We start from the raw sequence: 13,511 nt of genomic DNA, 5'->3' as shown, positions 1-13,511 counted from the left end.
CCCTTTTCTAGCTTCTCTGTATACTTTAGTATATTGACTTTACAGTCATGGTAATACTTATTGTAACGTTCTTTGATTGCCACGGTATTCCTACAGCAGACTTTGTGCAAGGCTACCAGTTTTAGGTTTGAAACTATCATTAAACCAACAGTGGAAAAGTGAGACTATGAATTTACAGGAATTTATAATTTCCTGAGGTTTTGTCCCATATGATCGTAAATGAGTATATATATACATATACTGGAGGTTAAATCATTGTGATATTTTTCATAGATTCATTGAAAGTTTATAAGGCAGAGTCAGTCCATGGACCATAATCAGTTTGCTAATATCTTATCTACCCTCACAGAATAATTCTTGACTTTAGGAGGGCAAAACAAGACAGATCTGTGATGACTTTATGGGTGCCCTTCCAGTCATTGAGGTCTGCTTTAAAAGAAGGGAGAGTATCACCTTGCTTTATAGGTAATAAATATAGAAATGAAGGAAACATTGTTGAATAAATTTGTCCTTCCAGTTTGTCTTATTTATTTGTTAATGGAGATTCAAGTCTTTCAGTGATTGCGGAGTCATTTGCTTTGTACAGGTGTAGGAGATCAAATAGCACTGCATCCTTAACAGCACAGAATGCAAAATAAACCACCATAAAATACTGTATAAGAGAGAAAATATAGTATTTGAGCTTCAAGCCTGCCTTTGCAGTCTACAGTCTTTTGTCTGGTAATCATTTTAGTTAGAAGCCCCTATAATACTTCTACTGGTATGATGTGTTTCAATAGACACCTTTATATTCTATAATTAGTCTGATCAAGACATAAAATAAAGGAATTATAATGTCCTTTTCAAGTAGATAAAATACTACCTATAGTTATTAATTTGGTTAGACAGAAAGATTTGCTGACTACTATTGCTTTATAGTGGTCAAACAGTAGGAGTTATCTGCAAGAGGACTGAGAACTCTGATGACCATATCAGTCTGAAGTGGGGTTTGGGTTATACTGTAAGCTATACTGTAAGCTGCTGCTGAGACTGGCTTACCAAAAGTATCAATGTTAATGTTTTGCATTTAATTATTTCATTTAAGGCCATTTGCATTACAACACTGACTTGAATTATTTAGCCCTTGCTGTAATAAGATGGTGTCAAATGCTAAGAAAAAAGTACCACTCAGCTTGTAGGGACTGGAAAATGTAGTTATCCCTGTGTTTGAGCTAGTGGTGCTGATACCTAAGAAGTACATGTGAATGGAAGGCATCCAAGTGCTAAGCCCTTTGGATTTACACTAGTCTTTTATTCCTAAGCTGGCATCTACAAGCAACAGGAGATCTTCTTGTCAGCCAGGTTGTAATGTATCTTACAGAAAAAGAGTCTACATTTAACCCTTTATTTACAACTCCAACATGAGTAATAATGTCAAAGTCCTCGGTCAGATCTAGGCATGCTGTATGAACTACAAGGTTGATATCTAATGTTTCAGTGATGTCTTCTGTCAGTTTTCATAGATAGTAGGATTCTTAAGCTTGAAATATAATTCTAGCTGACAAACATTTCTGGTGTACTTTTCCAAGTCAAATATACCCAGCTTAAAGTTGTAAAGCTGTAGTAATCACCTTCCTAGCATTTACCAGTATCAACAAATTAATAAGTACACACACACACACACACACACACACACACACACACACACACACACACACACACACACACACACACACACACACACACACACTTAGCAGGATATTAGCAAAGCTTCCCCTGCACTTTATATAGGTCCTATGAGATCTTTACCATTTGTCTTAACTATGACCATTTGACCATTCCAAAAAGACACATATATGAGACTTTAGTCTAACATATCTGAAGGAGACCACATCACAAGTACAGCAATGTTTGCTTTCTTTTGATAACTGTACTGTCACTTAAACTGTATTGTATACTGTTGTGCTACACCTCAGAGGTCATGGTTGAAAAGGGTCTATAGACTAGCCCACCTACCTTGTTAACTAGCAAACCGATAAACATATTCAAAGGCAAATTTGCCACTTGTTTAGTCATAAATATTTTTATTAACTCTGTATACTTCTACTCATTTCACATTGGTCTTTTATTACAAGGAGATGCTTGAAGATAAGGAGCGTAAGTAAGAAAAACTGAGGGCAAAAATATGTTTTAAAAACAAGCATTCTTATACGGCAGACTGACAACACATTTAGTGCATTTCTTCAGCTGGACATACATTGCTGTACAAGAAAAAATGCAGACATATGAATTTAATGTAACAGCAGAACGTTTTGGCCGCACCTTTTGCAGCTATATGTGCCTTTCTCCCTATTATTAGAAGCACGTTAGTTCTCTTCATAAACATACCATGACAGTATGTATGGAGTAAAGTTTGTGGCCATGTGATGTCACAGGAGGCAGCTCCAGTGACCTCACAGGGTGGGACTTGTTTAGTCTGCAGCTGACTTGGTAATTTGATGCCAGACATACACTGTAGCAAACTTAACTAAGCAGGACCCCAAGAGTATACACGAAGACTGAAATTAAGGAAAACCTAAAAAGATTTGAAATACATTCAATTAAAGCTTGTCTGTAACTTTGACACAAGTCATCTTGACTGTACTTGTAATATTTTACTATCTGGACAACCACAGAATGAGTTCTCTGAAGTTTTTGCTCCTTGCATTTCTTGTAGAACTGCTACAGGATGTGATAAGAACTGCTGTCTTGACTGCTGACCCAGGGGAAGGAGAGGAATATGGTCATTCTTTCAACAGAGGTATGTGAAAGCTGAAAAATCTGATCTTCGGATGCAGCTGTTGTGTCTTCACAGGCTAGTTTAATGAATGTTTCACATGGACAAGATGACTGACTGGGAATGTAATATGATAATTTATTAATACACTCTTTAAATATTTTCTAATTATTTTGTCAGTTCGCAGAATGTAACAACTTGTTTTGAGTTCATTTGTTAGTGAAGATGTAGACAGTTACAAAAAAGTTGTGTATCATTTACATCAAGCAGGGAATGGGGATATTTCAGATTACATCTTACTACTTCCTCTTTGTTTTGAGTAATGAATTGCTGGTGACTAGAAATTCCTTAGTATAAAATTACTTTTTGTAAGCTGTTAATAATTCAGGTCTTGTAAATGTTAAGGTCTGTACTTCTGAGAACTGCGGACTCTATCCCCATGCAAAAAAAAAAAGGCAAAGTAAAAACACTGAACAAAATAATGCACTCACTAACTCATGACAGGGTCTAAATAGCATGATGTTTTCATTAGTTTTAAAATTGCCTGCTTAGTACAATTTAGGACAGGAAGACAGCTGAATCTTGTCTGTACTCACTAAGAGCAAGGCAAAGAAACTGATCTTAAATTGGGGTGCAGTCAATTGCAGTACACACATGCATACTCATGGATAGGCATTTTGGAAGATTGTCAGTTCACCTAGTGCATGTCTTTGGGATGTGGGAAGAAATTAAGGCAGCTAACAGAACCCCAAGCAAATATTGGGAGAGCATGCAGATTCCACAAAGAAGGCACTTTAGCCCAGAGCTGGACTTACGATTTAAACAATGTAAGCAGTAATGCTAGTTACTGCCCCACTGCAATTACCAAACAGCATAATTTAGACATACAAGTCTGGTTTATACAGACTAGTATAAAATGTGGCTACATTTTCCTTATTTTCTGATGATGAAATTTTAACATTAATAAGGCAATGTGGGGGTATTCATTAAAGTACACACGAGATGTACACTATATGTACACACTGAGATAGCTTTTCTGAATTCTTGAACAGCTGTACCATAATGCTTTTGCTGTGTTTTCACTCAGAAAGGTTATACAAAGTGTACATATAGTGTACACTTTGTGTTAACCTTTATGAATCTCCTAATGGTTTGTAAAGTTATACTAATAGTTACAATTATTACTTTTTCTGAATAATATTTTGTTGGTCTAAATGCGTATGCCAGATAAATAATAAAGTTGATGTCAGAGAAGGTGGTGCTTTGATAATTCAGCATTTTCTGTAATAGTTGCCATGCGTCTATGCACTCAGTGAGTCTGAGTGGAAAGTGGCTTGCATGCTGCTACGTAAGTTAGAGAGTCTGAGACCTGCCCCTTCCTGAGATACAGTCAAAGTCCTTTGTTTGTTCATTCGTCATCTGGTTGTGAAATAGTCACACATGCACACCTATCTACCAGCTATAGATTACTTATCAGGTGGAAACTTTTATTACTGAGGAAACACATATGGCCTGGACATATGGCGTTAGGATGATTAGAAAAAACTCCATCAGACAACTTGCTTACAGTACTGAATGGGCACATGCCTCATAATTAAATTTCAATGCTTTGCAGATAAAGTTGATTGGATGAAACAGAAAATCAAGATAAATGGTACTAGCCTTTTAAGTAGGCAGCTAGTAGCAATGCAATACAAGAAACCACAGAGGAGGCTAGTCCAATTGCTCCATGGTCCAATTGCTCCATGGCACTATCAATTTAAACAGCTTGCTCAAAGTTACCCAGTAGGCAAATAGAGGCTGAGGGAATCAAACCTTGGACTTAGTTTGCTAACTGCTCTCATGCAGTAAATTGGTACTATTGTTAGAGAATACTGGTGGACAGAAGATCAAAGCTGATGAGTAAAAGCAATGAGTTCTCTGCATTATTTATAAGCCTTGCTACTTGTTCACAATGGTGTATATATTGTTTTAACTACATGGGTAAGGAAATGGGAGGATAATACAAAGCAAGAGTGTATGTGAGAAAAAAAAGTAATTTTATTATGGTCTGTTCTGAAGTAATATCATTTCTGTGTACAGGGTGAGATGTGTATACCAAGAACTGACAATCTGCTTTCCTGTGTCTCAGCTATGTGTTGATGGAAATTTTGTATAATGTGGTGTTTTAAAGGCTAAGGATAATTGGCAACATTTGTTGCTACAGTTTAATAAAAACTGAATGGGAATGTGAAATGCAGCAGAACTTAAAGTGGAAAATGTTTAGCTTTTGGATACTATTTTAATCTAGCATTATTCTGTAATAGCTTTTCATCTGTACTTAACAGATGTTGCATACTGTGAATTACAATACTGTGAAAATTTATTAGGTGTGTAGTGCAGAGTTGCAGTTACTTGCTTCTTGGCAGATGGTAAAATGAAAGTTGTTTGCACTTGCATAAAGCAGATGCACAAACAAGGACGGCATTGATATTTATCTAACTTGTGGAGTTTCCCTGGGATCAGTGCCAGGACTTTTTCTTGGCGTACTTTTGTGTTAATTTTCAAAATGCATTCTCTCCTTTCTACTTGGTGTAATTCTTCTGTTCCTGCAGTGAGACAGGATAGCCAAATAGACTTAAACTTGACTTGGAATATCTTCTTTGGGAAAAGAGTGGCATATGCATTCTGATAAAATGAAATGGCATGAATTACATAATGATATTCATAAAGCGGCACAGTGCTTTGTCACTGTAGCTTTAGCACTGGTATAAAGTAGAGCCTGTTTACATGATACTGTGCAAGTTCAAGTCAAGTGCATGTATGATCGCATGTCTTGCTGGGTGCTGCTTTTCTGACAGAATAAAGCATGGGGGAAAAAAGAGTACTTAACTATCAGGACACTAATTTTTATTCCATTATGCATCATCTTTTGGCAGCTATAAGTGGTATGGTCTTGCAAACTATTAACAAGTTGTTGTTGTGTCTTTCGGCTTTTCCCGGTTAGGGGTCGCCTCAGTGGAACTCCGGTCCGCTAATGATTGGTAGTTGATTTTTACGTGCCGAGTTACCAGCCCTGATGCACAACCTTCAATGAAGGTATGCCCATTCATGCATGTCTCCACGCAGAAGATGCTCTAGCTGAGAATCGAACCGGACAGCATCTTATTGTGAGGCGACAATGCTACCGCAGCACCACCACCGTGATGCAAACTACAAACAAGTAAGTATGGATAATTTGATTGACTTTTCTGACCTGTCCAATTATCCATACTTACTTGTTTGCAAACTACAAACAAGTAAGTATGGATAATTGGACAGGTCAGAAAAGTCAATCAACAAATGTGCTTTGGCGTAGGTGGGAGAAAACATGAATACTCAGAAAACATCCAAGCAGTCACAGAGAGAATGCATAAACTCTAGACAATGACCTGAAGTTAGGAGTGAACCCTGAACCCCGGGACATTCAGACATAGATTAGAAGAACTTGATACAATCTTAGTTACAGTACTGAAGATCTACAGCTAGATATAAAACATGTGCTTGTCGATATGGTACAGGCTTGTAATGAGGTGCTATGCTCTCACTTAATTGCAAAATACATCTCAAAGAGGTCTCTAAATGAAATTTCATGACTGTGTAATAAAGAGTTTTCCACTAAGTAGCAGGTTCACCCAAGCAACCTCAAATAGTGGTGTTGTCCAGCAGGGAGCATATTAAGGTCAGTAAGTCAATGTACCACAGGACTCTTTCAAGACCTAAAGTAAAAATAAATTAATGGATGTGAATGGCTGCAGAAAGTCTCTTTTTTTATCTTGAAGTTGCTGTATGTTTCATGACATGTTTTCTATGTTATTTGGCTTGCATCAATGAGTTACACATGATACATCACTGCCTCATGATGTCAATGAACTGCTCATTATACCCTGTTCATTAGTAAAGTCCTGTCATGTTTTGTTGATTTGTAAGATATCTACAGCCAGCAGTTACCCATTTTCTGTACTGGGGCCCTGTGGATTCTTCATGTAGCTATACAAAGTAATTTTTGAATCTGGGCAAGGGTGACACTGTGACATAATATACAGTTATTTTATACTGTCATGGCTGTTTATTCTGTACCTGATTAATACATTTGAATCTTTGCTTTGCCCAGGAACATCACATCAATTACTTCATTTGTAATAGATGTCTGTAGGATTAGATGCTGTTGCAGGTATAACAATTCACTGATCATGTTTTCCCACTAGGTAATTCATTGCATCCTGTTTTGTGAAACCAGGCATGACTGCCTGGATAATAAATTTGAGTAAATTACACTGCATTTGTAGACAGTTTTTTTTTTTTGCTTTGTTTTGTTTTGCTCTTTACCTTTTAATCATGAGGACACCACTGCTCAGGGTGCCAGAAAACCTAGTTTTACTTTTGAGACCCCTCCCCACCAATAATGAGCCTATGAAGAAAGTATTCCACATACTGAAAAAAAGGTTGAGTGAAATATCTAAAATCAAACATCAGGATGTTATAAGCATTTGGAGCTAAGCTATTGTATTACTGGACATCAAAGTCAAGATATAATACATTTGCAATGCAAAGACAGCAACAAAGGCAACACACTGCTGCATTATGCTACTGCTGTAACCCAGTATTGGCATGCAAAAATAGCATGCGGTGTTCTCCCCCTCTATATAAATAAACCAAGAAAGTATACCCTGTCTACATACTAATGTGCACATTCAAGTCAAGAACATGTATGAATGCATGCCTTGATGGCGTGCAGCTTTTCTGTAACCTTTGATTGGTTAAACTTGGTTTAGCAATAGGTGAAAAAAGCTGCTCAAAGACTGCTGTTGTTAGCTGGGACCTATTCTCTGCAAGCATTAGAAATAAGACTTTTTAACACATTTTCATAAACAAATAGCAGTGTCTCTCTTTCTCATTCTTTTGGCTGTCACATATGGCAGTAAGTTATCCTGAGCTGTAGATTCAACTCCTTATTATACTGTTATCAAGCAATTTTGGTCAAGTGCAACTGAAGCACTGCCTCTGCTTTGTTTATTATCAACAACAATCTGTTGCTAGTATGAATTTTGCACATATATAAAAAAATTGATTTTCTCATATTAACAATTTCTTGTCTTTTCAAAGTTGCAGACCAAAGAAAAATAGCTCTTTGTTTGCTCTTAATACATTTTTTATATAATATCATCTTGTTTACATTTTATAATCACACAATAAAACATATTATCCATGGAATAAAACCTTGTATGAGGGTTATTGTTCATATAGTCAGTCTTATTCTTCAGTATTGCATTTCTATCCTCCTATCCTTAGGCTTCCAATAGCCTAGACTCATCTCAAGTTGTTGTTTATAAAAAGCTTTGTTGATTGTGACCTTGTGGTTGTATGTTCAGTATTAGAATGTGTTGGTAACTTTTTTTTTTTTTTTTTTTTTTACATATTGAACTGGAAAGTTCTGTGGACATGGCTCTAAGATTTCATTGCTTTTGTAAATGTTTGCATAAAGCTATCTCTTAACTCATTCATAGAGAATGGTGGGGAACAGGTGTGAACTGTTAAATGCTCTTTTCATGTATGTTTTAAGGTCCTGAAGTAAACTTGCTTGGACAACTGACAAAGACTGCTTACTAAGTTAGACTGTTCTTAGCAACATTGCCTGCTGTCTTGGTAGCAGTTTTCTCTGAGTTAGTTGATTTAATTTGTGACACCCCTGCACTGGCCCAGTAGTCAAGAAGCCTCAATCCTCACCACTGGCAACAGTTGGGTACGTATACACTGGGAGGATGACAAGTACACACACAGTAAAATTCACAGAGATCACAGTCAGTCTGGGGATGGTTTCTCCCTCTTTCTCCAGATCCCCAATAAGACTGCCCACTAGCACAGCTATAGGGTTGAGATCTCAGCTGAGTGGCCAAGCCAAAACCTCTAGCACCCTCTCTGTTCAACCAGTGCTTAGTGTCCCTGCTCAAGTAGCTGACACATACACACACACACACCTGAGAAAGGCTGGCACAGGTTTACTAGCTATGCCCCCTTCTGCTCATACTATAGGGATGTTCCAGCTTCCACCAGCCAACTCTTTATCAGCTACTCTAAAGCTCTTAACAAAGGGTATTGAATCCTACTGTGTAAAATTACTATTAATCCAAATGGTAGTCTGACCAAGAGCAAGGCTATTTAGGAGTGGCCTGTACAGTGTCACCAAATAGACATGCAAGTACTCTCAGAGCTTAAATATGTCTCACAGATATCAACCGCAAAGATAGGTTTAAATATATTTAATAATAAATAAATAGTAAAAGACCAAGACAATACTCATTAAGTAATCAGTTACATTAGAGTTCGAAATCACAGGAAATATTTAAAATAACATTACAGAGCAGTTTCAAATAAATAAAGAAAACATCTACGTTATACTTTATTATATTCCTATCTGAATCTAAAAGAGTTACTATGCCCTAAAACTTACTTACAACAAGGCAAGTGGAGAAGTAGTGATGAGCTGATGTTCTTGTTGGGACAAAGACAAAATACAAAATGCACTGTTTCTCTCTGACTGAGTTCTTAAATTAATATCAAATATTACTGCTGGGTTAGCATGGATGATTTCACTTTTTATCACCTGACTTTCATTTCTCAAGCAAAACCCCATTTGTCAGAGACAGAATTTTAGCATCTCCCTGCGAAAAATACTTGTCTCTCAGAAGTTTGCAAATCCTGGAGGTCATAAAACAATAGCACGCTACTGCATCTTAAACCTAGTAATTACTTCTCTTTCAAGACAATACAAAAAAACTTCTAGCTCTAGACATTGTGTCTGCTGCTACATTGAAACTGAGTGATAACATCTCTTTTATTATGTGGTTATGAAACAACTGAATTTCAACTATTATCTCTGAATTTTTTTCAAGTTAACCTTTTATGTTCCAGTTGTCACTGTTAAAAATATATACAGTTACACAGCCGCAATAGTTTATATACTATACATTTCTGTTCTAAGCCAGCAGGGCATGCTGTGGTTACATTTTAGCTCAGTACATAACATATAGTTCTGTATAAATCATATCAATATTCAAAAATGGCATTGAATTATTTACAAAATTCCAGATAGCTGGTCTGGCAGTGTGACATAATGCATATATCCTCTCACCATTTCTAGCATGTATACACAGCAATTAAAAACATTGCTGCCTTAAATGACCCTGAAACATTGGCAAGGAAATGTTTCTAAGGCACAATTTCTTTATAGTGCTGGACTTTAGAATGCTTAGCTTCTTGAAAACATTTTGTCAAGTTCTCAATAAGTATATTAATCTCATGCCATCCCTCAAAACTACAAGGTGGAAACTTCATTTCCACAGTCTCAAAGTGTACGTCATACATGGTGTCCAGAATGTAGGAGGAATTACCATTCTGGTTGGACACATTAGCAATAAATCCAAGGCAGAGTGAATGAATCCCTTTAGGCTCAGCTGTCCTATGACTATGTCATATACACACAATAGTTTGTGGTCATATTTTGGTATCTCTTTGAATGATTTTGTTGGTAAAGGCAACTGTTCAGCTATTATCACTTAGAACAATCCCAGCACACCTGTAGTGCTTAGCAGTTGTGCCATCTCAAATAGTTATCATTACATTCCATCAGCATCACCATGCTGATGTGTTCCCATTGTTGTTGGACTACTTTAAAAAATGACCAAAGTTGCAGCTGGACTGCAGTCATTGCAGTCCCACACCCATGGGTTAAGAAAATGCATGCTGATGATTGGTGATCCATTGTTCAGTCTGAATATATTTCTGTGAGGAAACAGATTACAATTATTTACTCTTCAGGACAGGCTAATAGCTTTTCTGTCAACGCAGGCCTCTCTGTGTTGTCCAAAACCTTTTTTGTGATAAATATAAATGTAATAAAGTAATGCAGAAATGATGTGTTGTGTGAATGTCACCATGAAAAGAAAGTTTATTATAGAAAATCAAATTCTTGTGTGTGACAATACTTAGAAACTGGTTGATACTTTTGTCTCCATCTGTGTATATTCTTTTGCTAAACTAAACCTGTTAATTAAACCCTCTTGAGAATGAAGAAATGTATTTGACTCATAGTGATTGATATTGCATTCTTATAAGCATGTTTGTAATCATTATCTTGCTCTTGATTTGCTTCTGGCAAGTACAGGAAGTATGGCCATGGGCATTTCACTGCATTCTACCTTACAAAATGTTCCTACATTTTCAGCTCCTGAAACTCCAGTTCCACTTTAAGTCTGAGTCCATGAACAAGAACACTCATTCACTTACTACTTGACTGAATAAACTACTTGAAACTAAAACAAAGTGTCTTCATTCCTCCTACAGGGAGGGTATCATGGTGAGAGTCTCCAAGATATGCTAGCTACAGTGATTTTATCTGGACTGATTTTGTACTCTGTTTCTTGTTAGTCCTGTCACCCTCTGAGTCACAAGTGGGATACTAGATCTGACTCGAGCTTTCTGAATTACATCTGTTTTACATTGTGGAAGTACAGGAGGACACAGTCCCCTGCAAAAGCAGTGAAATATTTTTGTGTAGTTATTGCTTCAATAATATATTATTTGATTGTATGAATTGTTGAGGATTTGTCAAGCTGACATTTCAGCAGGAATTTAATGGGTTTCAATAAAACAAAGCTTCATATAGTAATTATGAATCCCTTTAGTTGTACTATTAAATTTCTCACTGTTATATTTAAAATGTTTCCTTAGAGTCAGTAAAAATAAATTCATTGTGTGTGTGTGTGTGTGTGTGTGTGTGTGTGTGTGTGTGTGTGTGTGTGTGTGTGTGTGTGTGTGTGTGTGTGTGTGTGTATAGATAAAGTGAATCTCTCTCTCTCTCTCTCTATATATATATATATATATATATATATATATATATATATGTATGTATATGTATATGTAAAGATAGATTCACTTTATAATCTCAAAAACTGAAATATTGAATTTCAGTATCTCGAGACTATAAAGCCTCTGTTATGACAAGTGGAAATATCACTTAAGCAAAATTAGTATATTATGTACTAAAGTTCTTTTTTTCTTAAAGTTAAGAATTTACTTTTTAAATGACTACAGTGAGTGACAGTAATAATCACTGTCTCACCATGGCTGATGCACAGTTTAACCACTCCAGGCTGAATTTGTTAACAAAGCCTTATAGTCATGAGTAAACTATACCAGTGGTGGGTAAATGCTGCATTGCCCAAGACTGGATGATGATAGACAATACTGCTATTATAATCATTTCTATTTTCAGTTTTACACCTAACATCTCTTGGTTAAACCACAATTTTTGAAGTTAAAAATTCAGTATCTCATCTTGCTTAGATTTGGTATCATTTGCCATTTCGTCTTTTTGAATCCAGTATCTGTTACTGCTCACTTATTGTACATTACATGGTTTATAATGTTTTGTGTGCACATTTCAGCACTTTATGTTTCTTAATAAAAAATACACTGAAGGCAACAGAGGACGGCCAAACTGGTGAAATTAGCATAAAAAACTTTTAATTAACACTTTCGTCAAGCAGACTTCATCAGAAATACAAAAACATCTCAATACACACATTTAAATAGTAAGACCAAACCCTTAACTTTCTTAATTAACTAATTAACCTATCAGCTTGTTACAAATAGTCTTTTAAAATACATGTAATAAGTACACTGTATAACAAAAATACAAATATTAAATATAAATTTTAAATGTTAAATAACCAGTTTCCTTCCCACTAAGAATCACTTAACATTCACCAATTTGTTTAAACCTGGGGGATTATCTGCCCCCAATTTGAGTTGCCATAAGTTTCTTTCCTTTCCACTCTATTATTTTTAAGTTTCCTCCTCTTAAGTCTTTTTCCACGTTCTAAAATGGAAAAAGTGAACTTTTTATAAAGACGTCTGTACAAAGCATTATTTTCATCTTTAATTTTTACATGATTTGAATACAAGTAACAATTTTTTAACTTTTACAGTACGTGAAGTTGGACATAAGATAATTTGTATTTTTGTTATACAGTATGCTTACTACATTTATTTTAAACAAACTGATTGGTTAATTGGTTAATTAAAAAAGTTAAGGGTTTGGTCTTACTATTTAAATGAGTGTATTGAGATGTTTTAGTATATCTGATGGTCTGCTTGATGAAAGTGTTAAATAAAAGTTTTTTTACGATAATTTCACCAGTTTGGCTGTCCTCTGTTGCCTTCAGTGTATTTTTTATTAGTTTTTTTGTTATACTGACAGCTGGAATTTTCTTGACTTTATGTTTCTTCCCACACCTCTCAACCTCTTTGAACAAAAAATCTGGACAAAGCCTAAAATAATGGGGGGACAAATAGGAACAGATTTTAAATATTGCTCTTACAAACTTAGAAAGTTGACAGAAAAATAATTTTACATTAGCATGAATTTTCTGAAGGATATGGAGTCTTAAACTCAAATGTTTGTCATTATTTAATAACTAATCCTCAGCTATTTGCCAGAATGGCACAGATTTTAGGAGGAACACACCAAAAATATGAGACAAAAATCTGGACATTCTGTGAAAATCTGTACAGTTGAGAGGTATGTTTCTTTCTGACTTTTTTTACCTCCATTCTTTATGCGCATTGGGTTAGTAAAGCTTTTATTATGGTATTTCCTTCCTTTTTTTCCTTGAGTCTATGACTTTTTTTACTGCTGTTCATTTTGCATAGTCCACATTCGCTCAGTAAGTATTTT

General features: G+C 35.7%; 1 protein-coding gene across 2 annotated transcripts in view; it reads left to right on the top strand.

The window, feature by feature from the left end:
- Window positions 1–2,472: 2,472 nt before the first annotated feature.
- LOC122804935 (tissue factor pathway inhibitor-like) overlaps window positions 2,473–13,511 on the top strand; it is an 844,713-nt gene continuing 833,674 nt past the window's right edge. Inside the window, exon 1 of one of the 2 annotated variants that reach the window (XM_044075154.1) lies at window positions 2,473–2,779. In XM_044075154.1, coding sequence (XP_043931089.1) covers window positions 2,656–2,779 — 124 coding nt within the window. In that variant the 5' untranslated portion in view covers window positions 2,473–2,655. The remainder of the gene's footprint in view (window positions 2,780–13,511) is intronic. The other variant, XM_044075153.1, reaches the window with a different exon arrangement.

Source organism: Protopterus annectens, chromosome 6.part0, assembly GCF_019279795.1.
Source record: "Protopterus annectens isolate FY-2018-M chromosome 6.part0, PAN1.0, whole genome shotgun sequence".
In the NCBI taxonomy this organism is placed as follows: Eukaryota; Metazoa; Chordata; order Ceratodontiformes; family Protopteridae; genus Protopterus; species Protopterus annectens.
The sequence above is the reverse complement of the archived record's forward strand: the minus strand, read 5'-3'. Positions and strand labels throughout refer to the sequence as shown.